The sequence below is a fragment of the Symphodus melops genome (genome assembly GCF_947650265.1).
Source record: "Symphodus melops genome assembly, chromosome: 10".
Lineage (NCBI taxonomy): Eukaryota > Metazoa > Chordata > Actinopteri > Labriformes > Labridae > Symphodus > Symphodus melops.
This window is the reverse complement of record NC_136700.1, coordinates 12927288-12952933: the sequence shown is the minus strand read 5'-3', so window position 1 is coordinate 12952933 and position 25646 is coordinate 12927288. Positions and strand designations below refer to the sequence as shown.

Sequence of the window (25646 nt, the reverse complement as noted above, 5' to 3'; positions counted from 1 at the left end):
GAGAAATATTACAGGAAGCTTTTTTTAAAGTTGTGCTTCTGTCCACCACTTTAGTGCAAGTCTTTTTGTCTGTTCTGCTCTCCACGAACTCCTACAGGAAATATGAAGCTCTACATGGCAGCTTTACGATCCACCGTATAGGTTTACTGTTCAGTGCTTGGTGGGATTTAAAAGATGTTTTGCTAAAAATCAAACATCCTGTCATGGCAAAAAAAAAAGGCAGAAAAAGAAAACTAAAACAGTTAAGTTGTGATTCGAATCAAAACGGGAGCTCAAAGATCCTGAAACTCATTTGATCCAATGTTGTTAGTAAAAATGCACATTTCTGGCTCCATTAAAAAAATAATCTATTTGGCCTCTCCTCATATTTGATACTATAAATCAATATAATTGTTGGCTGGCTCTTTAACAGACAATTTGGATTTGTGTCTGGAGACTCCATAAGTCTCTACTTCCAGCACACGTCTTGATTCATCTGACCACACACACACACACACACACACACACACACACACACACACACACACACACCATGCACACACCAGAGGTAGTGAGTCTGTCTGGATGTGGCAGAGCAGGAGAGCAGGAGGTCTGGGAATGCTGACGGGGGGAGGAGATCCGAGGGGGGGAGGTGAGGTGGAAAGTTGCAACTTCAGGGCAATACGCACCGCATGCTTTGGGAAAGAATGCATGCGTCTCTGTGGGAGAGTCAAAGAGCAAATGACAAGGAAGACAGGAGGAGAGAGGAGTGGGAGGAAAGAAGCAAGGAGGATGGGAGGGATCTAAGTCGAGGCTGCAGCGTGGCTCTGCGTCTGAATGAAAGAACCTCTCTCTCTCACTCTCTCCTGCGGTCTGCATGTATGGCTAGTGTCTGCTGCAGCAAGTGAGCACATGTCCAGAGCAAACACCGCTCTGCCACTGACTTCAAACTGGAAGTAAAAATTTTGCAGAAACTTCAGCAAGTGGAGGGTCTTCTATTTCTCAAGTTCTCAAGGATTTCATTTGTCTTTCTAAGAATCTGGATTATCTCTTAACAATGGGACTGCTTTTTTAAAGAATACGTTTCTAGCTGAGAACTTATTTTGGAGATCTTATCATGTGATGGACATCAAGTTACAGCAACCGCAAGCTTCAGAAATTGTTTCTCTTTCAACAACTTGTGACGTTTTTGCCATGTGAAGTGACTGAACCTCTCTTCATAACAGGACTTTGGGACATTGGTTCTGACTTCTCTACACACCACGGTGACAGCTGCACTTCATATCTCACCACTATCAAGAGAATTCACTAGATAAAGATCAGTCAGACCTTATTTGACCTCATTAACACACTTCATAAGAGCAGTTTGAAATGCAAGTATAGAAAAAATCAAACCAGAGCAATTCTAAGAGCTTTGTAGATCTTCAACTAACTTGCAGACAGGTGTGATGCTGGGTCAGCCTGTTTGACACACACTTTCACATTTCTCAACACACACACACACGGTTCCATTTGAGCCAATGAGGGTATTCAAAACTACAACACTTTTCTCCAGAGCACAGTTTAAATTCTGAAACTGATCCCATTGACATTTGCATTATTGGATACAGAGCAAAAATATCCAGAACCATAAGGCAGACGCCATGACCCTAGTGACCTGTGATCACTTCCCTCAACTCCTTCCCCTCGTGCTGCTGCTGCTCCTCCAGACCTGGCGGGGGTGCTGTCACCCGCAGTGTTTGGACTACAAGCCTCCGTTTGAGCCCCGACAGCCGCTGGTCTTCTGTAAGGAATATACAAAGTTTGGATGTTGTGATCTGGAGAAAGATGAGGAAATATCAGCCAGATTTTACAACATCATGGCAAACTTTGACCATTCAGGCTTCATGACCTGTGGCAAGTACTTACGCAGCATCCTCTGCCAAGTAAGACAAACATTCTATTATTCTCATCATTACTGTGATGTCTGATTATGTGTCCAAAGCCTCTTCGTCTTTAAACTCCAAATATCAAAGAAATAAAATTGTATGTCTATTGCAATTATATACCATTGCACAGAAAACGAGCACCTATGACCCGCTAAAGTTAGTAAAGAAATAAGCAATGGATGATTTCCTTCAGGGGAAATATGCATGACACTTTTTCAATGAGGGATGCAGTCACAGCTTTAGTTGTTCCAAACATGTTAGGAATAAAATATGTACATGTGGCTGACGAAGCGTTTACCGACTTTCATAACTTGGACCATGTTTTTTTCTCTTAAGTTTATTTTGTCAGCAAATAATGATTACATTTACATTTTAGAGTGCCCCAATCTGAGGGTACAATTCTCAGTCTCACTCCTAGTGAGTTGTGGTTTGTTTTGTCAGTGAAAGCTGATCTCTCCAAAGAGCACTAACCAACAAAACCAGTGGTTAAATGGCTATGTGGGGGTGTTGACATCTGTTAGACAGCATTTACTCATGCTTGGAGAGCTGAACCGCAGGTTTACTCTAGTGGACCTGTGTGATTTGATGGGTGAGCCTGTAATTGGGCTTTGTAAAGCTAATCATGGACAATAATAAACTGCAGTGACTGTGGTCTTGAATAAAAAAAATGACCATTTCATAAAAGCATTTATAGAAAAATTTAACTGTAAACCGGGTAACAAAATGTCTTCAAAGAAGGCCGCTTGTCTTATACAATTGTTTTTTTTTAATGCAATCTGTATGAGCCAACATTGTTTTGTGTTTTCCAGATTCCAAGAAGCTTTGTTTTTTTAACTTCTAGACACACACATACTGAGTCATGAGTAAACTGGACTACAGACCCTGAAGGGAAATGAGTTTGAATGAAAAACAAAACTTGACAGCACATTTAGTGTCCTATTTTTTTATTTATTTTTTTGTTATATCCATGAAAAAACATTTGATGTTTCATTAAGTGATTACCCACAGTTATAAACAGGAAAACTACATTAACTTTTGATACTACAGACATATCAATGACAGCTGAAAAATGGTCAGCATAAAGAATTAGTTAGTTAAAAAAGTAAAAAGAAAAGCTCACAAGTAAACTGTTTAAAATTGCATTTGCTTGTTTTTACTGTCCTTTGAATGCAACAACTGATACTGAATAAGCCTGACAAAGCGTTTTAAAATCTGTTTAAATGGGGTAACACATTTAATGGTTATTTCCTTTTAATGAGCATTTCTATTTCAGTGTTACTGCTTTTTGTTGTACTTTTAGAGCTGGCTAATCTTAGGCGTAACCAAACTCTCAACCACTGGCAGAATGAGATTTGAGGCCGGTCCCACATACTGATTGCATAATTAAGCGCTGACACTAACCATGTGCAGTATTTAAGTGAGGTGTAGCACAATTTTGTCCTGGCTCTTAAACCTTTGGATAACGATCTTGTAGCAGAAGCCAAAACAAATTTGAGCATTTTCATCTTTGTACTGCAAATAAGTTGAAAGACGTTATTGCAAGTCTTTATTACACTTGAATGCATCACAAAACTATCTTAAGACACTGACAAATCCACTGACTTGTAAAATATAGGTTTACATCATTATGGTAATTATAGGCCGCTGTGGTTCTTTCCAAGCAGAGCAGGCTGCATCCTGAGAGTAATGACAGTGCAGCAGCGCACGTACGATTTACAACAGTTTAGTTTAGTGTATAGTTGGATCTGGAGTTCAAAACAAAGTAAATATATAAAGCTTAGAAAGGGCTTTCTACATAAGATTACATGCGGACATGCTTTAAAGCAATGAGCTAATTTAAATTACTTGCTTGGAATTGTTAATATTTTTCAGGATTATTTTTTATTTTCAGGCACACTTTTTTATTTATGTCAAACGTTAACTTGCAGGTAAATGGAAGTAATGTTTTTTTTAAACCAAAGATACCCTGGAGACACTCATGTTACCCCATCGGCAGGGTTCTGATCCTGGGTAAACCTTCCACAATGTGGGCCTCTGTTCAAGCTGCACTGCAGAGGCTTCCTGGCATCGATATCAAGGAGACAGTGAAAAGAGAAACAAAGAGAGACAGGCTGATGGAGGGAGAGAAAGACAGACAGAGTGTGAAGAGCTGTGTGTCAGGGAGACAGGAGGGAGATTGTTATCGTCCCACAGCTCAACCGACTAAACAAACAACCATTTCCTCTTCTGGCTTGGGGTACAGGATATATCGTGTTTCTGCAGAAGAGATAGAAGAAGAGAAGCGAGAGGGGCCTAATGGGATCTAAAAAAAGAAGTCAAACTAAATAAAGTTTAATGAACACAAACAAAACGCACACAGTGGGAAGAATTATTGAGTTAATTAACTTCTATGGTGCAGCTTAATTACAGAATAATCCCAGGTATAAAGTACACACAATCTATACTTCAGTTCAAAGTTGCCCTCTGGAAGCACACTGCTCTATTGGGTTAAAGGGGCACCATGAGCTGTTTAAGATGAGGTCTGCAGCAAGGAAAATGTTTCATGAAGCTTCATCTCTTTCTCTTTTTTAGTCTTCTACTCTGGGTTCAAGTCAAGTTTCAGATTAACACGTTTGACATCCATCTGCTTGCCATAACTCTTCTTCTCTCTGTTACATATTAAAACAGCATGTGGGCCTTACTGTACAGCACACGAAGTAAGGAAGACACAGCACATGGGGAAAAAAAACAAAACAACTTTCATATCCAGCTGAAGTTTAATTTTTATTCTAGTCTGAACTGTTGAGCACAAACACCAAATTATAGCAGTTTGAAGTGGCTGCATTGTCAGGGAACAGCTGTTAGCAGTTACATGTATTTATCCTAACCTATCATAGCAGGCGCCGAAAAAAGAGTATCTCAGAATATAATATATTCTTATTTTACGATAGACGCTGAAGACCAAGGTTGGCCAAACAATGATGCACTATTTACTTTCCCCTTGAACGTACTTCCAGAATATGCAATTTGTGTGAAACGCTACTATGAGGAGCTTTCACTCTGTCGCCCTGGATAAAACAATACATCTTATATCAATGCTGATAATGTTCCAAACATACCGTAGTAGAGTTATCAGATGAAAACAACTTTTTCCACGCCATGATGTTTTTTCACATCAAAAATGTAACCAAGGCTGTTTGGACAGAACGCTGATAGTCAACTCAGTCTCAGTTGTCTTTTGTTGATCATAAAGAGACATCAGTGTTAATTGAAGTTTGTTTCAAAGTCAGATAAAAACTTCTAAATCAAACTGTTATAAATCTTTTTAGTGAGTCTTCCATCTGCTCTGAATCCCCGTTTGCTTCAGGAAGTGCCTTCGTCAATGGCAGCTCAACTTGAAAACGTCTTGTGTTTTCAACTAAAGAGGTTCAACAAGTCTCTGATCTCTTTCCAACAACGCACTTTTACTTTCATGTCACTGAACAAAGAGTCACTGTTACAACCTATGCTCTCGTTTAAGGGTTCCTTCGAGGTAACACATCTGAAGTTGCGTGACGAGAACAATTTTAAAAGCCTGAAACTTAACAGCCCAAACAATGTTTTCTCTGAACAGTGTTTAACCGATTGTTCACGGATTCCAGGGAAATTGCTGAGGTCTCAAACAAGTTCGAGACTTTTTTTTGCCATGAATGTTATTGAAGTTATATTGTCAAGGATTTCCATGAAAATACATTTCAATAAAATGATCATCTAAAGCCCGGCTCACACTGTACAACTGTTTCCCGAATATATAAAATTGAACACTGAAGTGTTAAATCTTAATGTACAGTTGCACGGACACTGACGGACCGCAGCGCGAACTTAGTACATGTGAATTACTGGTGTGAACGGGCACAAACACCAAAAAAGAACACAATTCGATATGAACAAAGGAGCTGCATGAGAATGGGCAAAGACTCGCATGCGGCTTGAAAGCTGCTGGTTGCCACCCCTGGTGTAGGCTATTGATATTATTTAAAAGAAAATAGTCCTTGTAGTAAGCACAGACAACCACAGTGTTCTTAAATGGCTCTGTTTTGATTTTCAAGAACGAAACGTGTCATCCATAACTGACATGATTGACAGATGGGTTCGATGTAACAGTTCATTGAGAGGCTTAAACCCGCCTCAGCTCTGGCTCTAAGCCTTAGGTTGACTGAGAGTTAGGTTGAGACAGGATTTCCAGCATGGTGGCTGCTGCCGATGAGCCTAGAAACCCCAGTACTAATAGACAGTTGTCGTCACTCACGCTTTGTATATTAATATTTGCCGTCTACGACAAACACTCATTGCTACATTTTTTCTTTATAAACATACAGTAACTATAAATGTTGTTGTGTATGCAGCTGTTTGAATGTGGCATGTACACAAATGCATTGTTAGACAGAGTTTAACTATAAAAATGTAAAAGTTAAGTTTGTAACTTTAGATAGTTTTGTTTGAACTTTCTATCATATCTGTGTTTTTGTGTAGGGCCTGTTTTCACTTACTGTATAATATAAGCTTTTTAGAATTCGAACAAAACGTTGAAACACATTTACCCGTCCCTAGGTATTTTTGAGACAATGGCACATAAGGTTTCATGGCTTGCAATTCTGTGAACTATAAGCGTCTAAGTTGTTTGATGTGTGTGTTGAGTAATTTAACTTATTTTCTGCTTGTGGTCAGTTTTTGCTCAAAACCTTTATTTAGAGAGCAAAGGTTAACAAAAGTTTTTTCTTCTATAAAGAAAAAAAAACTCACTATAATCGACAATAGATTAAATGTAATATAGATTTTGTGAGTAAATAAGTGATATTTTAATTATTTGCGTTTTTGTTTCCTGGTGATGTTCGGTAAAGTTAATCTGGCACTGAGTAAAGGAGCACCAGTCGACCACGCGTTGGTTTGGGTGTCTTGTTTTTTCTGTCCCTGCAGCTTGTCATCCTGGGTGTGGACAGTGTGGTTGTGACTTAATAACTGACTGGACCTTTCTGGGATCCATTTTTACCAGGCTGCTCGCAGACATTCTGTGACCCAGGCCTGACCAGTCATAGTTAGGCGGTGAGATAAAATAAGTCCGCAAATCCTATACTGATGTGTACACATCCTGTGTTCTTCAAATCAGCTTTAAAAAGAGGGTTAAAGATCCATATGAAACCAGACATATCCTTCAAGTACACAGATGGAATAGGATATGTATCTATTTGCAGGAGTGTTCCCCATACTCTGCCCACCTGTATGACGCTGAAGATGCTAACACACCCATGCGGATGCTGCCTGGACTGTGTCCTGATTACTGCTCCCAGTATTGGAACCGGTGTCGCTACACACTCAGTCTCCTCCTGGAGGACTTTGGGAGCCCGCAGCAGTTTGCAAACCTGACTGCAAATATAGAAGAAGACAGCAGGAGGTTCTGTGACTTTCTGGAGCTGAAGGACAAACAGTACTGCTATCCTAATGTACTGACCAATACAGGTAACGAGTGCACATGCACATGCAAAGAAACCCACATGAATGAAAACTCATTTGATCAAAGAGGGAGGAAAACAACTCATCTTTATTACTCCTGAACAACTTACATAAACTTCCGACATGAACACACAGGTTTTAAAGGCAAGTAAAATAGGACACATTTAACTTGCAAAAACTACCAAGTCTAATTATGATTTATAGCCAGGCTTTGCCACTCCTCAATAGGCACACTGGGTTTGCTGTTTGTTGAAAGCATCATTTTTGGCTGGCTTTTTATGCAGCAAAGCAAATTGTTCATGGTATATATCACACACTATGTCACACCTGTTTAACTGTTAGTAAATGATCATTGGCTGCTGATGCAAAATATGCAATTCCTAATGCTCTTTTTGATTTTGGACTTTTGCATTTGGCGCAGCTTTTCTTTAATGTTTGGTTATACTCCACGCAAAGATTCCAACTTGAATTGCCAACACAATGAATACCTTTCCCTTGCATTGGATATAAATGAACAAAGGGTAATAATTAGCCAGTGTTAGTGACCATGCCCCTATTGATTGAGATATTAAATTAAAGTGCAAGTTGCTTTAGTTTTGGAGTTGAATCATTAGCTGTGATTATTTTAAAAACAAATGGTCCAAAACAAGGACAAGCAGGATGATGTGAAAATTCCTGGAGATTTAATCGTGACATCAAATACACAACCATTTTCGTGTGTGACAGTATAGCTGGAGAAGTAAGGTGCTACTCCAAAGCAGATTTAGTGTTAGTAAGTTTTCTAAGATGACTTAATACAAATGTATTTTTCTAGAAAAGATGGTCTAGTAGTAGTTTGTTGTCATTAGAAAAAAAACCCAGAAAATGTTAAAAATCTGCCAAACACATTCCTTTTGGATTTTACAATTGTCTTTAAAATGATGCATCATACCTATTCATGTACTTCTGGCTGTCTCGCTCATCTCTTGTGTCCTTTTCTCTCTTTATAGACCTAAATGCTAACCTTGGCTTTGTGAGTGAAGATCCAAAAGGATGTCTTGAGTTATGTTTGCAGGAGGTTGCAAATGGGCTCCGGAACCCTGTGGCCATGATCCACGCAGATGATGGAACTCATCGCTTCTTTGTGGCCGAGCAGCTGGGTTACGTTTGGGTGTATCTGGCTAACGGTTCCAGGATAGACCGTCCTTTCCTCAACCTCACTCGAGCGGTGCTCACGTCACCGTGGGCTGGAGATGAGAGAGGATTCCTCTGCATAGCCCTACATCCGAGGTTTTACTCTCTGAATAATAATAGTTATTCGTTTTAAGTGATGATAAGAGACTCAAGGTCATGTTTTACATCTTTCTTAGTGGAAATATCACAGTGTCTTTGTGTTAAGTTTGCCTTTACCCTCTGTTTAGGTTCACAGTGGTCAGAAAGGCCTATGTATACTACTCTGTGTCTGTAAAGAAAGAGGAAAGGATACGTATCAGTGAGTTCACACTGTTACCACATGACGACAACCAACTGGACCACTCCTCTGAGAGGTGAGGTGTTCACAGTCATCCGAGAAACATGTTAAATACAGAAATAATACTTGAAGGTCAGTTAAGGAGCATGTTTTGTATGTTGAGTTATACATGTAGGCGCCGGTCTCTGTTGCATCCATCAGTGTGTACAGTTTGCAAAAATCCATTTCACAACATTTATATGTTATACAAATTCGTTCAATATTTGTGCATTAATTATCTGACACACATTTTAAACTTTATTTCTTGAGTCTACCTGTGTGTTTTTTTTCACACAACTTCAAGCACAACTCCTCCTTGCCTCTGATAGGTTAGCGCTTTGACATGTGATTAGGAAGTCTCATGAAGTTATTGAATGAAAGAGAACAGCTGCTGTTTCTTCCACACGTTCACGAAATGTCGTTATCTGCACTGTAAAGTTCAAGTCTGAATGACAACACAGAAAGTCTAAGTCCAAGAGTGATCTATCGACCACGTATAGAGCCCTCAGGTTACACATGCTTGAGTGTTTGATATAAGTTATGTAAGACGTTAACCTAAACGTACATCTTGGTTGCTTTTAGAACTGTTCTTGAAGTGGCAGAGCCGGCATCCAATCACAACGGAGGACAACTTCTTTTTGGCCATGACGGGTATCTGTACATCTTCATTGGTGATGGTGGCCGAGCTGGGGACCCATTTGGAAAGTTTGGCAATGCACAAAACAAGTCAGTATGATTTATCAAAGTGTGCCTGAAAGAGCCGCATCATCATGTTGATTTAAGTATTTTCTAACACCTTACAAATAAAGAAACAAAAGCTCCTGCTGTGGAACTGTGTTCTTGTTACCACAGACAACCTGAAGATAAACAGTTGAGTTATGACGTGAGTCTGGGTTAAAGATTGGCACATAATCATTTAAAATATTCCAGTGCCTTGCAAAACCTGGGCATGATATGTAATTTAAAATAAGTGCTTGCCTTTGGAGGTTGTTCAATTGAAACGTGCCTTTCTTGTAAAATTATAGAAGTTACCTTGACTTCAAAAAGTATGGTTAAACACTAAAACTAGTGTTTAATTGAGTCAAATGAAAAGGAATAAAAGTTAAGGTGAAGTCACATTTCAACACTGTAAAGACTTACAGGTTTCTCAATCACATCTGACAAATTATTGCTCTTTAAGTGAAGGTTACACGTGAATTTCACATAAACTGAAGATCTTCCTGCCTGAGAATCTGCTCATATAATGTAAATTAGTCATCTGACAACACCAATCATCATAAACTTTTTATTTTTGAGACATGCCAGGCCCTGTAGAGCAATTTTAGAAAATTGCAATTTTGAAGTTTAAAGAGAAGACTTCATTTAATGTCTACTTTGAAATGAGAAGTGTTGAACACCATTTGATGGGCCCTGTGAACTTACATTAACTTTAACTATGTAAGATTATTGCAGAAGTAGAATAAAAATTAACTGTGATTAGGAGTGATAGAAACGTCCCTGCATATCTTGAGCTGCACACATTCATGGGCTTTTGACAGGTATCGTTTCCAAGTTTAAAGCTGGATTAAGCAGCCACAGAGGGCCTGCTCTTCTCAGTCTGGAGTCTTTTAAAATTCAATAACAAACTGAGCAGGAGAGTAATGAAGTTTTAAAGTTAACAAGAGGTGGCATAGTGTGTTTATGCCAGGAGCAGTGCAAACACAGTTTATAAAAGGGGGGATTCATTAAAAGGGACTTCAGGGCATTATTTGCCCTTTTTTTAAACCACCATCATTAATAGACATTACTCACTCTTACACCATAAGACAGTTATATTATCTAACTAATCAGATTTCCATTGGATATTGATGCGTCTCAAGGCAATGTGTTTTTTATTTGTATTTGTGTTCTTAAAAAAATATATTGATGCTATGATTTGTCACTGTAACAATAATCACCTATAGAGCAGCTGTCACTATTCATTCTCTTTTGATCAACTCAGTCTCTGAAATGCTACATATAGCCAAAGGGTTGAATGCAAGTCTTATGAGTCATTTGCATTTTATAATGCAAAACATTCTCAGGATGACACACACACAGTTAAGCAAAGACTGGACAAATACTTGGAAGTTGTTAACAGACCAAAATACATGTGTCTGTGATATAAATATCAAAATAAAATTTACTCTTGTCATCTTCTAAGTCTGCAGAGAGGCTGTAGTAAAACTGAGCTGTTTATTTACAAAAGCAAAAAATGCTGGCACCTTGTATTCAGACAGAGTGAGTTGTAGTCTATAGCTTTCTCTGAGTGGTTTTGTTGACTTGCTGTATTAGCCGTTCTGGGAATGAGTGAGGAAACACCCTGCCAAGTCTAATATTGACAGTGCACACTGTGGGCCGCCACACACTGGTGTGTAGAGGGGCGAGAGTGAAAGGTGGGATTGGGAAGAGTGGAAATTGGGTATAATAAGGAGAGAGCGGAAAGGGCATAGGGAGGAGAGAGGTGGAAAGGGGGGGAGGAACGTTGAACACAGAAGAAGGTGGAGTAGGTAGTAGGAATCAAAAGGAAAACATTGAAGGGAGATGAGTGGATATTTATAACTTTAAGTTGCAGGCTGATTCTACAGAAGATAAGTAAATGAAAATAGAATTGAGCAGATGATTGCAAGGTTTGAGAACAAAGTTGCAGGTACAAATACAAAGATGGTAAGAAGAATTTTTTTTAGTTGCCTATACAGCTCGACTGTATATGATCAGTGAGTGAAATTAATGCCAAACTGTTACAACAATAATCAATATAATTGTCTATTTTTACTTTACACCCCTCCTGAAGACATGAAGTAAGATTGATTCGTGCCAATATATTTGTGAAAAGCAGCAGCCAATGGGGGGGACAAATCTCATGTTTGTCAGGCCAGAGTCTTTGCAGTATGAAAAGGTGAAACATCTCTTGGAAAGAAAAATAACTAAACATCCTTGTCAAATAGGTCAACGCTGCTTGGCAAGGTGCTGCGTGTTGACATTGAAGAAAATGATGAGAGCACCCCTTACAGCATTCCCCCCGACAACCCGTTCGTGGAGGACATGAACACAAGACCAGGTCAGTCCATTAAAGATGTTCTACAAGTATAAAATTACTTTGTGTAGTAATTGTTGGGATTCATTCAAAAGATAAGACCAACCGCAGAAATTGGAAATTTTAATCCTGACTTTGTTTTAATTGATGGAACATAAGAGATTGCAAACTATTGCTTTTGCTCTTCTCTCTTCTATTCTCTTACTGATGAAAACAAAGCACAGTAATTATTCTATCTTTCCAGAAATGTGGCTTTGGCTCTTGTAAACAGTCAGGCAGGCGTGCTGTGTCGGGTTTAAATTTTCTCTCTTCCTTTCTTTGCAGAGATTTATGCCTATGGAGTTCGAAACATGTGGCGCTGCTCCATTGACCGTGGTGACCCCGCTACAGGCCAAGGCAGAGGCCGAATGCTGTGTGGTGACGTGGGCCAGAACAAATATGAAGAGGTGGACATCATTTATAAAGGTTTGATGGCTTTAAGCATATATTATGCATTGTTATCACTCACAGTGTTCAAGATTTTTTTTTAATGCATCCTAAAAAAATCCTTTGAAATGAGCTGCAGTTGTTGTCTCATCCACACGTCATATACAGTAAAATTTAAAAGACCACACAGGCGCTGAGTCACACACTATAGTTTAATCTCCCTAACAATTAGGTTGAAAGGGATCTGATTATAGAAACACCCCAAAAAGCATGAAATAAACATCCAATTAAGGCTTGTAGAGCAAATCTACATCTCTGTTTATAGTCCGGAAAATATTTCTATTTACTGCATTTTGAAACAGTTCCATTCAGAAAGAATTGATGCTATTTGACTGTGGAGTAACCCTGACTTTGTCTATTCACATTTATAGGAGGCAACTATGGATGGAGGGCCAAAGAAGGCTTCAGCTGCTATGATCGCAAATTGTGTCAGAACTCCTCACTAGGTGAGGCCACTCTTCAAGGGTGCTTTCACTCACTTAAGAGTCCAGAAGTGAAATATTTACACAGCACAGTGAGAGGAGCTGTGACAAATATTGTTTGACTCTCCATTTTTTTTTCATTCACAATTCTACGTCAGATATTACAATATTAAAATACGTGTGGTATCATTGTGTGAGAGCATGTGCACAGTCATTTCTATATGTTATTTCATAGTCAAATCTGGGGGTTAAGACGTCCTTTCATATAACCCTTATTCACATTCCTCATTCTTCACCTTCATTGAACAGTATGCGGTTATAGTATTGTGTTTTTGTTATGGGGACAGAAAACAGTGTAAAACAAACTCATTGTGCTCTGTCTAGATGACATCCTGCCCATCTTTGCCTACCCTCACAAGTTGGGCAAGTCAGTGACAGGAGGATACATCTACAGAGGCTGCCAGATGCCCAACCTCAATGGACTCTACATCTTTGGGGATTTCATGAGTGGGTATGTGATTTTAGTTTAAGGTAACAAAGCCCATCATTTTGATGGGCTCCTGTCATTACAAGGAGATTGTCAGAACGTACGTGGTGGTTGGCCATCATCTGTAGTCTTTTCAGTATGTTCAAATGCATCTTTTTCTGCCAAGACAAAGGCGTTGTGAGGCGACACCACAGTCAGCCTTTGTTGTCATTAATTATCTGCCTTCTGCTTTGTGTGTGAGGGCCTTTAGAGTGCTTTTTCTTTCTTTTTCTTTTTTTTTGGGGGGGGGGGGGGGGGGGGGGGGGGGGGATGGGGAGGGTTATACAAGCTCAAGTCCATTTATCATTTTACCATTTCTTTTACTAGGTGAAAAGTGCAGGGTCTTTCTTCAATTTGGGTCTCGCCAGATATTGACCCTAAATAAGACACAGTTCTATATTTGTCTTTCAATTTAGATGTTTAGCTAAATATTCTTTTTTAATCAAATAAGAATGAAACTGGCACATCCAGAAAAACTGTAAAGGCAGCAGGAGTAACATTTTCAATAAGGAGTGTTCAATTTCAATATGGCCTGATTTCATTATTATAGTAAGAATGCATGTAAGTGGAAATATTTACAGGGTAAGAAAATGTGCGCTTTTGTGTTGTTTGGTTCTTTTTAGGCGTCTGATGTCTCTGAAGGAGAGTAAAACCACCGGGGAATGGCAGTACAATGAGATCTGCATGGGAAGAGACCAGACCTGCAGGTTCCCCAAACTCATCAATAGTCACTATAAATACATTATCTCTTTTGCTGAGGATGAAGCAGGTAAGAGCAGTGCCTGTGCTTGTGTAAATTAACTTTCATGTTGGATGTGATTTCAACAATAACAAGTAAAAGCAGCAAAGGAAGCTGACATCTAACCTACATATAACATGCATTTTGAAGGTAAAACATAAATAGGTGATTCAGCACTGTTTTAAAAAAGTAAGTTATGTGTAAAAGTTTTGTTATTGTCTTTTTATATTTTGAACTTGTTGATCGTATTAAATTACATCTTAACTGTTCCTATTTCCAAGGAGTTAACGGCTTGGCTCTAAATCTGGATTAAATTATAGAGGCTGCTGATTTATCAGGAAGAGTGTAGCACACATGCTGTGCTGGCCTTAAATAATCCTTTTCTTTTACTCTGAAAGTGTCTTGGAGAAGATTTAAGATGAAAAGTTCAAGCAAAGTCCAAATCCTGTTGCTGTATAAACACCTTTTGTAACTTGTTATGTGTGCTCTCTCCTATTTCCTGTTTTGCTTTATTTCTGGCACTCTCTTTTTAACTTACTTGATCTCTCCCAATTCCAAATTTGTAAATACCAGCTTCCTTTTGCATTTTCTACCTTCAGTTCATCTTTCCCCTCTTTCTTCTCTCTGTTTCATAAATGTGTATTTTTTGGCCATTACCCTCCATATATTGCTGTCTGTCTCACACTCTCTCCCTTCCCTCTGTCCATCTCTGCAGGTGAACTTTACTTTTTAGCCACTGGAAAGGCGAGTTCCACAGCCAGAGCGGGAATCATTTATAAGATAGTGGACCCTTCAAGGTAGCACGTTTTTTAAGTCAAGCACACCTTGACTTTCATCATTCATTATTTTCATGATTATTATATTTATTGGCCATCTTGTAGGAGCACATCACATAAACCAAAATGTTTACAAGTCACTCTTCAGAGTATTCAGAGTGTTTTTGAAGAACAGTGCCCAGGATTTGAAAAGATCAAGATACTGAATTTAAACAACACAGAGCAATGATTTCAACCAGAGCCTTCTCAAAGAACAAACAAGATAAAATGACAGCTCAGTGTTGTTCTATTAGGACCCAGAGAATACAGGTGATATTGTTACCAATGTACCCGTCCAGCCAGGAAAAGACACAAAGTGTTTTCAGAAGATCTCCATAAAGATCTAAAGTATTGCATCATGCATGTGCTTTCCTAACTTTGCAGGCGAGCGCCACCAGGAAAATGCAGCATCAAGCCTTCGCCTGTTCAAGTAAAGGGAAAACTGATTCATTTCTACCCAAAAGAAGGTGACGAAAGTCTTCAGCTTCCCTTTTAGCCATTTTGTAACAAAACCTTTTTGGAGCGTTTTCTGCTCACCGTTAGCAAACAATAATGTGTATTGATTATCATTATTGTTCAAACTTTTTGATCACTCTGCAAAATTGAGTTAAGTTAAACAGTATAGAGATATATGTACAGGTTATTTTTTACACTTCTCATAACCTTTTATTTGTTCTGTTTATTTTCAGAGTTTACTATCAACAAGAAACCGACCACCACACCTGTACCCAGAACAACCACAACAACAAAAACAACCCCAAAGAGAAAATCAACATCCATAAAAATAATAAAACCGCCAATGCCAACAAGAAAAACAATACAAAAAACGTTAGTCCCACCACCAACAACAGCATCAACAACAAAAGCAGCAAGAAAGACACCAACAACAACAGCACCTACAGCAGAAACAACAAAGACAACATTACAGTCAACAAGAAATACACCAAGACCAGTGACAACAATGCCAACTGTCAAAGCAGCAACACCAACACCAACAACTCCAGCAACAACAGTAAATCCAACAACTGTCCAGGGGGGCATGGCAACCCCCACCAGAACCACACCCAAGGGTAGGCCTACTGGTGCACCTGTTTTCCCAGCCAGCTCCACCCATTACCAAAACACTACGTTATCTGAGTACACAACCGTTGAGTCAACTGTTAGAAAAACCATTGAACCCACCAGTAGACCAGTGCAGGACGTAGTGCGGGGAAAAGCCACAAATGTTAGACCTGCTGTTTTCATCTTCTGCACTCTATTATTGCTTAATTTGCTAACATACTAATAGCTACATTCTTCAAATCAAAGATTGTGCGCTATTTTCTTTTACCGTGAATAATATGACTTGGCATCTCTGAAACAACGACTCTACTTTTAAACTAAAGAGATCATAATAATCAAAGCAGCAGATAATTGTTTTAGGGGACTTCCTAGCTACACATATCACCTCCAGACTAATAACACAATTCAAGATGAATCACACAATACAAATTCTGAAATAATTGACAATGTTTGGCAGCTAAATCAAAGTCAGAGGACTGTACATATGGTCGCTTGGTCTGTATGAGAGTAGAATTTGAAAAAATTAATGATTTGAATGCAAAGTTTTCATAAATAGTGCAGAAGAAAAAAACACAAATAATCAGTCAAATACAAGCAGATATTGAAAAATAATTAATAAACATGTTCTTTAACAGCTCTAACTATTCAAATGATTTAAATCATTTCAAATGCTCTTGTTTTAAATTTACATTAAGTTTTCTTTGTGGCAAGCCAATCCATGCAATTTAGTTTTTGTGTCTAATCAATTTTGCACTTTATTTGTAACTTCTCTGCACTACAAATGTCAAATCAAAGAAAGCACATAACACAATATATTTACTCAATTTTCTTCGAATGAAATAAGACATTAATTGTGGGAATTCCATTTTTTGTGCCCAAATTGTTAGAATCTTTGTTTTAATTACTGTACAGCAACATTTTCTTTTTCTACAGTTGCTTCCTTTCTGAAGTCTGATAGAAAGCAAACTCCAATCGGAGTTGCTTGTACGAATCATAAATATGGTGAGGATAAGCCTTTTGTGCAAGCTTGTGTCAAACTCAGGTACAGGAGAGTTAGCCGTGCCAGCAGTGGCATTAGTTCCCAAACTTTACTTCCTGCCTGCGTTTAATTCTTTGGCTGGTACAAGAGTCTAAAGCAGGATTAATGGTGCGTCTTTCTCTTGGGTATTTGCACTACTTTGATTTAAGTCAAGCACTTTGGTGTTATTTATTTTGAATAAATGGTTCTGCATCAGCTCCAGTTTGGACATTCATGTTTGTGTCTCTGTGTTAATGTCTTCCCCTTGTCTGTTCTTAAGGATTGCTTATTTGACCTTTTTCGCAAAATCCGAGCTGTTTTAAACAAAGTTAGTTCCAAATGACCAAATGTGTGTACGAGTTAAAGAACTGTTTTCATTTTTAGAAATATGCTTTTGTCTTCTGTGTAGATGCCACTCTTAAAACGGTCTATAAGATATTAGATACCAACAAAAAATTTCAGTTAACACATTAGTCAGGTAACATCGGTAGCTAACACCATAAGCATTAACTTAGCATACAGACAGGTAGCCTGGCTCTGTCCAGAGGAAACAAATTCCTTCTAAAAATCTTGAAACAAGTGTTTTGGCTTTATTATAGTTATGTGATGTGATGTGATATTTCTTGGCCCTAATGACTTTTGGGACACTTTAAAACTTTGGTTTTTATTTGTAACATGTTATTTTAAATATAGAACCATTAGGTCAGTTTTATTACCTTTGGAAAGACCCAAGCCAGCTTTCTATTTTTTGTTTTCACCTGCTGTTAGGCTTTGTGCTACGCTAAGCTAACCTGCTGCCCGACTTAGCTTCAAATTTAACATATAGATACTTGAGTTGTCTAAACCTTTGCATCTAACACTTGCCAAGAAAACCGTTTTTTAGAGATATATTTAATCACATTTTAAACTACATATATTCAAATAAAGAGGGTGATTCTGTCTCTCCCTCAGGTTATCGAACAACCATCATGACTGCAGCCCTCTCTAAGATTGCTCAAACCCCAATCTTCACCACACCCCAAACCAGGAGACATGGGAAACCCCTTCAATACCCCCAGGGTACCACTTCCCAACCAGTAACCACACCACAACCCACTCCTCAGGCCACAGCACGGCTGCCATATTGGAGCCAGAGACCAAATGGGTCTCCCCAGAGACCACCAATCAACACATCGCTGCCTAAATCTCAGGAGGAGAGGCTGTGGATTGGAGTGAAGATGAAAGGAGTTGGGGATGGTAACCAGGTATTTAAGAGGCCACGAGGAAGAGATAGAGGTCGGGGTTACAAGAGAGGAAGAGGAAGAAGGCTATGGCTCGGCTCTGTGCGACTGGTGAGCGCTGACGGTTTATCAGATAGAGGAAGAGTTGAGATCTTTATACGTGGGGAGTGGGGGACAGTGTGTGATGACTTATTCAACACCAAGGCAGGTACTGTAGTGTGTCGACAGCTCGGATTCACGACTGCATTGGCAGTAATGAAAAGAGCAGCACTTGGGGAGGCAGATAGGAGCGTCAGGATCCTGTTGGATGATGTGGAGTGTGAGGGTGGGGAGGGATCGCTACTAGAGTGCAAGAGGTCCAGAGTCGGGAAACACAACTGCACACATGGGGAAGATGTAGGTGTGATCTGCGGCTAGCACAAAGGAGTTGACTTTTTTTCTTTTTTTTTTTTTAAATCTAGGAAGTCAATGAGAAGAGAATGATTATCACAAACAGAATGTGACAGGAATAAGTGTTTAATTATGGGAGGTTTATCACTTTGGATACATTTGAGGAAACACTATTTTTAATATTTTCATTCATTATACACATCTGTTCGAGCCTCTCCCATTGCTTATGACAAAGAATGTCTACAAGAATGTCTAGAATATATACAGTACATAGGGGTTTCAATGCATACAACAGACAGACAATTAAATTCAGTGAAAGTGCACATGGAAGCTTTTTCAAGCAGCTACAGTAATGTGAAGATTGACTTATACATTTGATTGTGTGATTGTTATCCGTTTCTTTAGTGTTTTTAAATGGCACACCAAACTCACTTCATAAATATTCCAAATCTAGATTCCTGTCTGTCTGCAAAGTTGTATATATTTTATGACAAAGGGATGTTTACTGTCATTGCTTTATCTGAAAATCAGCTTGTAAGACTTTTGTAAGACTATTTTGATCACATTTCTAGTGTTGAAATTTGACCCTGAGACAAACGGCTTTATTATTATATATTTGTTCCACTAGCTTACAGTATTATGTGTAATGTGTTACACAGAAAACAATCTTAAAAACATTGCAATTGAAACTGTTAATTGAAAAAAAAATCATTTAAAAAAACGTTTACCATGGCCTGAGTGAATCTTGGAGAAACTTAACTATGTATGTTCTGGCTGTGTGTATTCTGTTTACACTCATAAAATATAACCATGGTCCCAGGCAAAACAATGCACATCCTGTTAAAATAGTGTTGTGTTTTGAGAAAACATTTGTATTTTTGTATTGTGTCATTTCAGCAGTGTCTTCTTTATTAAAATATCATTTTAGCACTGCTTTTCTCAATGTTGTTTTGAAACCCCCCCCCCCCCCCAAAAAAAAACAACAAAAACAACAAAACATACTAAAGCGTTTCTAACATAAAATGTAGGGCATTCCTTCTGATGAATGTAAAAAACATGTTTCCCAGCATTATATAAAGATCTGAGGGAACAGGGTGCTCATATGTATAAAGTTGTTCTGCAAATGACTTACATCTTGTGTCTTCTTTAATCTTTTTTTATCTTTTATTTTTTTCATAATGTGCTTAAGAGCAATAGTTTGCTTTTTTAAGTTATCAGCACAAACTATGCTGTCACTGTAATTATGTGGCTCTATGATGGTAATGATGTAATTGGTCAGGCCTGCCCCCAGAAATAGTTCCCTGAAAGCTCGATTAAATGGGAACTCCCAGGTTCTAATTTAATCTTATGATTTTACATAAATGTAAATTTGGTCAGTAGTGTAGTGCTAGCCTCCTGGCTAACTTTAGCTCCATCTAACTGGCTCCTATCAGGCTTAGTGTAGGTCCTGGAATAGTTATACTTCTGCGACACACACAACTGGCAAAATAGTAAAGTTTACAGGGCTTGTTTATTTTCTGTAACATTACTATAAAAATCGCTTATTTCAAACAGGTTATAATTTATGGAAACAACTTATAAAATGTATCTTTTTGTTGCAAGGTGAGTATTTCAGTGTAGAAAATGAATTAATATTTTGAAATGACTTGTAATAAAAAAAATACTTAAAAAGGGGGAGCAAATTGTCTGCCTGTATTAAGGACCTTTTGAGAGAACGAGCATTGTTGGCATGTCAGGTATTCCACATCACCCTGCTATCTGAAAGAGAATTTGTTTAGGGGGTCAGAAGGTCAAGCTGAACTTTTGTCAAAATTCTTTAAATGTTCCAATGGAGAGAAAACAGAGACAATAGTTTTAATTGATAACAGTGAGGCCATGTGGAAGCCAGATAACTGCATTTCTTAATAATGTATTTTAAAATTGACCATAATCAAAAATAAAATACAATAAATAAATCCATAAAGAAAAGATGATTAAATGTTTAAAATCAGTGTAACCTGAGAAAACCCCTGGCAGTACATCATTCTGCACCTTAATGTAGCCCTGCAAGATTTACAAATCAATTTGAAGAATTCCACTTTTAAATTACAGGCAACAACACACATCTTAAAGTATTGCTGTATTATCTTATATGTATCTCTCATTTTCCCTCAGGACCAATAAAGTATCTATCTATTACAGATATAAAGAAAAGCCAACGCCTCTGATACATGATACTGTGATTTAATAATGCTATCAGATTAAACATTTCAAATAAAGGAAATAATGCATAGGCTTATATCAGACTCTGAAAAAGATGCATAACAGTACATTAAGCATAAATGCAACAAGGTGTAACATAAAGCTCAGTCAGACACGATGACATGAATGATTGAATGCACAGCTTATGTGTGTGTGTAAACATCATGTCTGTAGGTGTTTTTGTCGGTATAGATACATACTGTCATATACAGTATTGCTGCTAAGTGCAAGTCAGTTGAAGTCTTCCTATGAATTACAATTGACCTGAACTGCCTGCAGTAAAATATTGTTGTTTCAAGCTGTGTCTTATTTAAAAGCTAACTGTCAGTCAGGAAGGTCAGGAGGACTGAAACAGATGATAGCATTTAACTACCTCTCTGGTGAAATAATACAATACATGATTATCATAGATAAAACAACAACTTATATAAAATCTATGTTTCTTTTGTTCACAAATACTGTGAACAATTAGAGTCATATTTAGAGTCGCTCCAGACGAGAGAGAGGAAGTCCTGTATTGTTAAAAGGTGCTTAGAACCCTTCATCTGTGACTGTTAAAGAGATCGTTCGTTTGCATAACTAATACGAAATGATTACAATATGTTTTTCAGGACTGCCGCTTAATACAAAATAACTACTGTAGCTGTCATTCATAGTAAACTTGTGGACATGATCAATTTCTCAGGTATTGATGAAGATAATTTCAGGTTTATATGGATTTGTTATCACATGTTCTTTCTCAGAGAAGGGCTGTGCCAATTATCATGAATTAGACTGAACCTTTGTTTTTCTTCTTCATTAAATGGAGTATGAACCTTAATGAAAAGTCGATGCTGCCATCTACTGCACAGGTAGGCCAATCAGTAGGTTAGTGGTGTAAGTGTGCTTGCACAAGTTTAAGTAGAGCAGGTAAGGTTTAAAGTGGAGAAATAAACATTTAAAAATAAAAGGAGCTAACGTGTGTGACAGTCTGTTCCTGCTGTCTTTCCTTTACAATGAGGACGTGAGGCCTGCTCTTATGGATTGGGACCACCAGGCTTATAGGTGCTGTTAATTATTGAGGGCTTTGCCACAACCACTGCCACCTGAAGCACAAAGAAAAGAACAACCAGCAAAGAACACAAGAGACAGGGACTTCACGATCTTACAACACCATCACATCATAAAGAGTTAATAAATTAGAAAAAAATAGTGCATTTTTAATTTAGTTACTCTTTATGTTCCCAGCCATTTTGTTTAAGACAAATTGGCCACGTCTGTTCTATCCTGTGTTTAATTAAACCACCGGAAGGTTGTTTTGATTAGTTAACTATTTTTTATTAACACTGGGGAGAGCTTTAACCCTGTAAGATTTATTTTATACTGTTTAGATGTCTGGCCAGAATGTTATTGTTCTTGTTTAGTTTATTGCTTTATTTATTTATGTCAGTGTTTTGACATTATTTGCTTTTATATTGATGTAGGCATCTCTGTGTTTCTCACTCTCTCTGTATCCACTCTTATTAATTATTTACAAGTTTAATTTGGACTGTTTTCTGTGTCCCTGTGTGTATTTTCATAGTAATATTTCAAACTTGAGTCTTTAGTTTTTTACTGGGGTAATCGTCTCTCTGAGCAGGGGCAAGTGTGTGGGACTGATTGGCCCTGATTTAGACCAGGTGTGTCAAACTTATATACACCCTTGAGTTGCAGCGCTCTGTATTGACTCATTATCTCACCTTCAGAGGTAGTGAGAGGTTATTTCTGCTTTGTTGCTTGTTGTCTGCGTGTTCATAAACATGAACAAACAACTTTCTGGGAATTTGGGTCCTTTGCGTGAATATTAAGGCCTCCTGCCCAAATTTAGTTTCAAGTCAGCTGCTTAGCAGCAGTGGTTTTGTTACATATGTTTGGGGAATTATTTAAGCCCTTGACACCAAGTCTCCAAGTTTGGAAGTCTTTCTTCTGACTTCAGTGTGTTTAAGTGCTTTTAGTTAGGAAACTGGGAAAAAAGATCATTGACATTTTACTGTTGAAGTACATCCAAGCAGAAAGTTGGTGTGCAATATGTGAATTAAAAAGTATGTTGACCTTACATATATTTTGCCCCCCATTTGGTGACGATATTGGCGTCAAGTTGGGAAATTGAGCCTCTAATTCCAAGTTGTTAAAGTTGATCATACCATGTGTAAACTAATGGTGAATGTTGTGACCTTAATTTAAACTGTTACCCAACTGTAACTTGAGAAGCTTCTCCAAGGCAGAGGATGAGCCGTTGCTGATTGGCAAAATGTGTTCAGCAGAGGATGTAGATGCAGTGACCAACACTAACATGTTTATCTCTCTTGGTTAGCCTCTTTAAAGTAGCCTGAATGAATATAATGCCGTTATGTGCAAAGCATTATAAGCAGTCTTCTTGGAACCATCATAATACTGTATTTGGGTTAAACGTCAGCATAAATAGTATTGTTGATTAACATTCTGATTGAAATATATTTTAATGCCATCCGGTGTTGCAGTCCCACATATCAACACAGGGGCGCGCTATAAACCTGTCAGATTTATAACGCTTGGTAGATTTATGGATGACAACACACACATGCACCATTTTCATTGTGATGCACATGTATGCTGTATTTTGAAGGTATTATAATGATACTTCTGTTATAGTCAAAGAGCTTCATAGCTAAGCTGAATGCAGTGTGTAATGTTTACAGCTTGAGAAGGACTATTTCTGTCAGAATGTCTACGCTCTTATACAGGAGACAAATAACTAGGCATACATTAATATATTAAAGTTAGAGCATAGAGTGAAATGGAGAAACGGGGGATGCTGTGTTTCGGTGCCTTGCTCAAGGCATCTTGGCAGTGCCCAGGAAGTGGTCTGGCATCTCTCTAGGTTCCAGACCAATTTCAAGATTTAAGGATGTATGTGAGTGTAATTCACCCTTCACTCATTCATGCTGGCTTGATATTTCCGACATATTTTCAAGGATACACATTTCAATTAGACAAACATTTAACACAAATCAGTGTTCTTCTTTTGTGTACTTAACACATTATCATCATATGGAATAGCAAAAGACAAAGCAATTTTTTTTTTTTTTTACAATTAATCCTTTTCTCATTTCCTCAATGTAATAAGTGTTTGAAGTAACCCAATGTGTTCAATCTGCAAAAAAGTAAACAACGAAGGAAAAGACAGAGAAAAGAGTAGGAGGACTGAACCAGAAAAACTGAATTAAGCAGCCTGCAGATTTATAAGGGCTTTTGTAAAGATGCTCACATACACAAAGCATTCCACCATGCACATAGTATTCCTGCTTAAACGAACAGAGACACACATACACAAATACTTCCCTCTGGTGTCTTGTCTTTTGTTCTTAATTTAGCTCTCCTTCTCTCACACTGTCTCTTTATTTCAGTGTTAATCACACTATCTTTCCTCTATTTTACCCTTTCCTTCTATTTTTTGGGCTTGTTTTTTTTTTTTTTTTTTAAATAAGGGGAGGTGAGAGAGAGAAAATTAGAGGGAGAGATAAAGGAAAAGAAAGAAGCAAAAGCCTGACCTGCGTAATGATGCAGGAAACTTTGAAATGAGCAAAAATAAGTATTTGCTGCCTCGGTGTGTGAGTCTGCATGCAGCCAGGAAAAAAGCTGTGTCAGGATTTCCTCATTATTTGTCTGCCTGCTCTTTCTGTGCTTTTTCTCAAAGTGCCTTTTTAAAGTAGCACATCAAATCACAAAAAATAGACTCATGTGGCATATTCAGGACCGCTTCAATTAAATTCTACTGTGTGCCCCCCCTACCCCCTCTATTTGTACCATTGGTGAATGACTAATATTATATGCCAATAATCAATCTTTAAATCACAAAATTAAGGCAGAAATAATTACATCCTCATGGTAGCTCTGTCTGTATCATCCTGCTGTATACTGCGTCATGTTGAAACCCCAAAAGCAAGTCTTTACTTACAAGTACCTGACACTGCATGTGTTGGACATAAATTGTAAAAGCAGTTTTAAGAGAACGATAAGAGAAAATGCTTGAAGTGGATTTAATGACATGTATAACAATTTGCATTAAATGACAATTCAAAAGCAATGAAAGAACAAGGCAGGAGTCAGTTAAAGAGTTACCAACAGAAACTGGAGCTGGACTCAGTTTTACAGTAATAATAATGAAGTAATGTATTTTACATTGTTTAGATGTGAGGCCAGAACGTTATTGTTCTTGTTTAGTTTATTGCTTTATTTATTTATTTCAGTATTTTGACATTATTTGCTTTTATATTGATGTAGGCATCTCTGTGTTTCTCACTCTCTCTGTATCCACTCTTATTAATTATTTACAAGTTTAATTTGGACTGTTTTCTGTGTCCCCTGTGTGTATTTTCATAGTAATATTTCAAACTTGAGTCTTTAGTTTTTTACTGGGGTAATCGTCTCTCTGAGCAGGGGCAAGTGTGTGGGACTGATTGGCCCTGATTTAGACCAGGTGTGTCAAACTTATATACACCCTTGAGTTGCAGCGCTCTGTATTGACTCATTATCTCACCTTCAGAGGTAGTGAGAGGTTATTTCTGCTTTGTTGCTTGTTGTCTGCGTGTTCATAAACATGAACAAACAACTTTCTGGGAATTTGGGTCCTTTGCGTGAATATTAAGGCCTCCTGCCCAAATTTAGTTTCAAGTCAGCTGCTTAGCAGCAGTGGTTTTGTTACATATTTTTGGGGAATGATTTAAGTCAGAAGGGTGTTTTGGCTCCATACTTTTTTGTTCTCTCCCTGTATTGGTCTCACTAACTGCTGAAGCTAGCTCTCCAATCA

The 25646-nt window shown here is 38.1% G+C and overlaps 1 protein-coding gene across 1 annotated transcript; it reads left to right on the top strand.

The window, feature by feature from the left end:
* Positions 1-678: 678 nt before the first annotated feature.
* On the top strand, positions 679-19313 carry LOC306831018 (HHIP-like protein 1). Its single transcript, XM_079354835.1, has 14 exons — positions 679-1904; positions 7118-7382; positions 8366-8645; positions 8777-8902; positions 9448-9591; positions 11832-11944; positions 12245-12385; positions 12778-12852; positions 13213-13339; positions 13978-14123; positions 14809-14890; positions 15293-15375; positions 15598-15978; positions 17940-19313. Exons 1-14 carry the CDS (start codon positions 1623-1625, stop codon positions 18623-18625), a joined length of 2931 nt encoding a protein of 976 aa, XP_079210961.1. The 5' UTR covers positions 679-1622; the 3' UTR covers positions 18626-19313.
* Positions 19314-25646: the final 6333 nt, after the last annotated feature.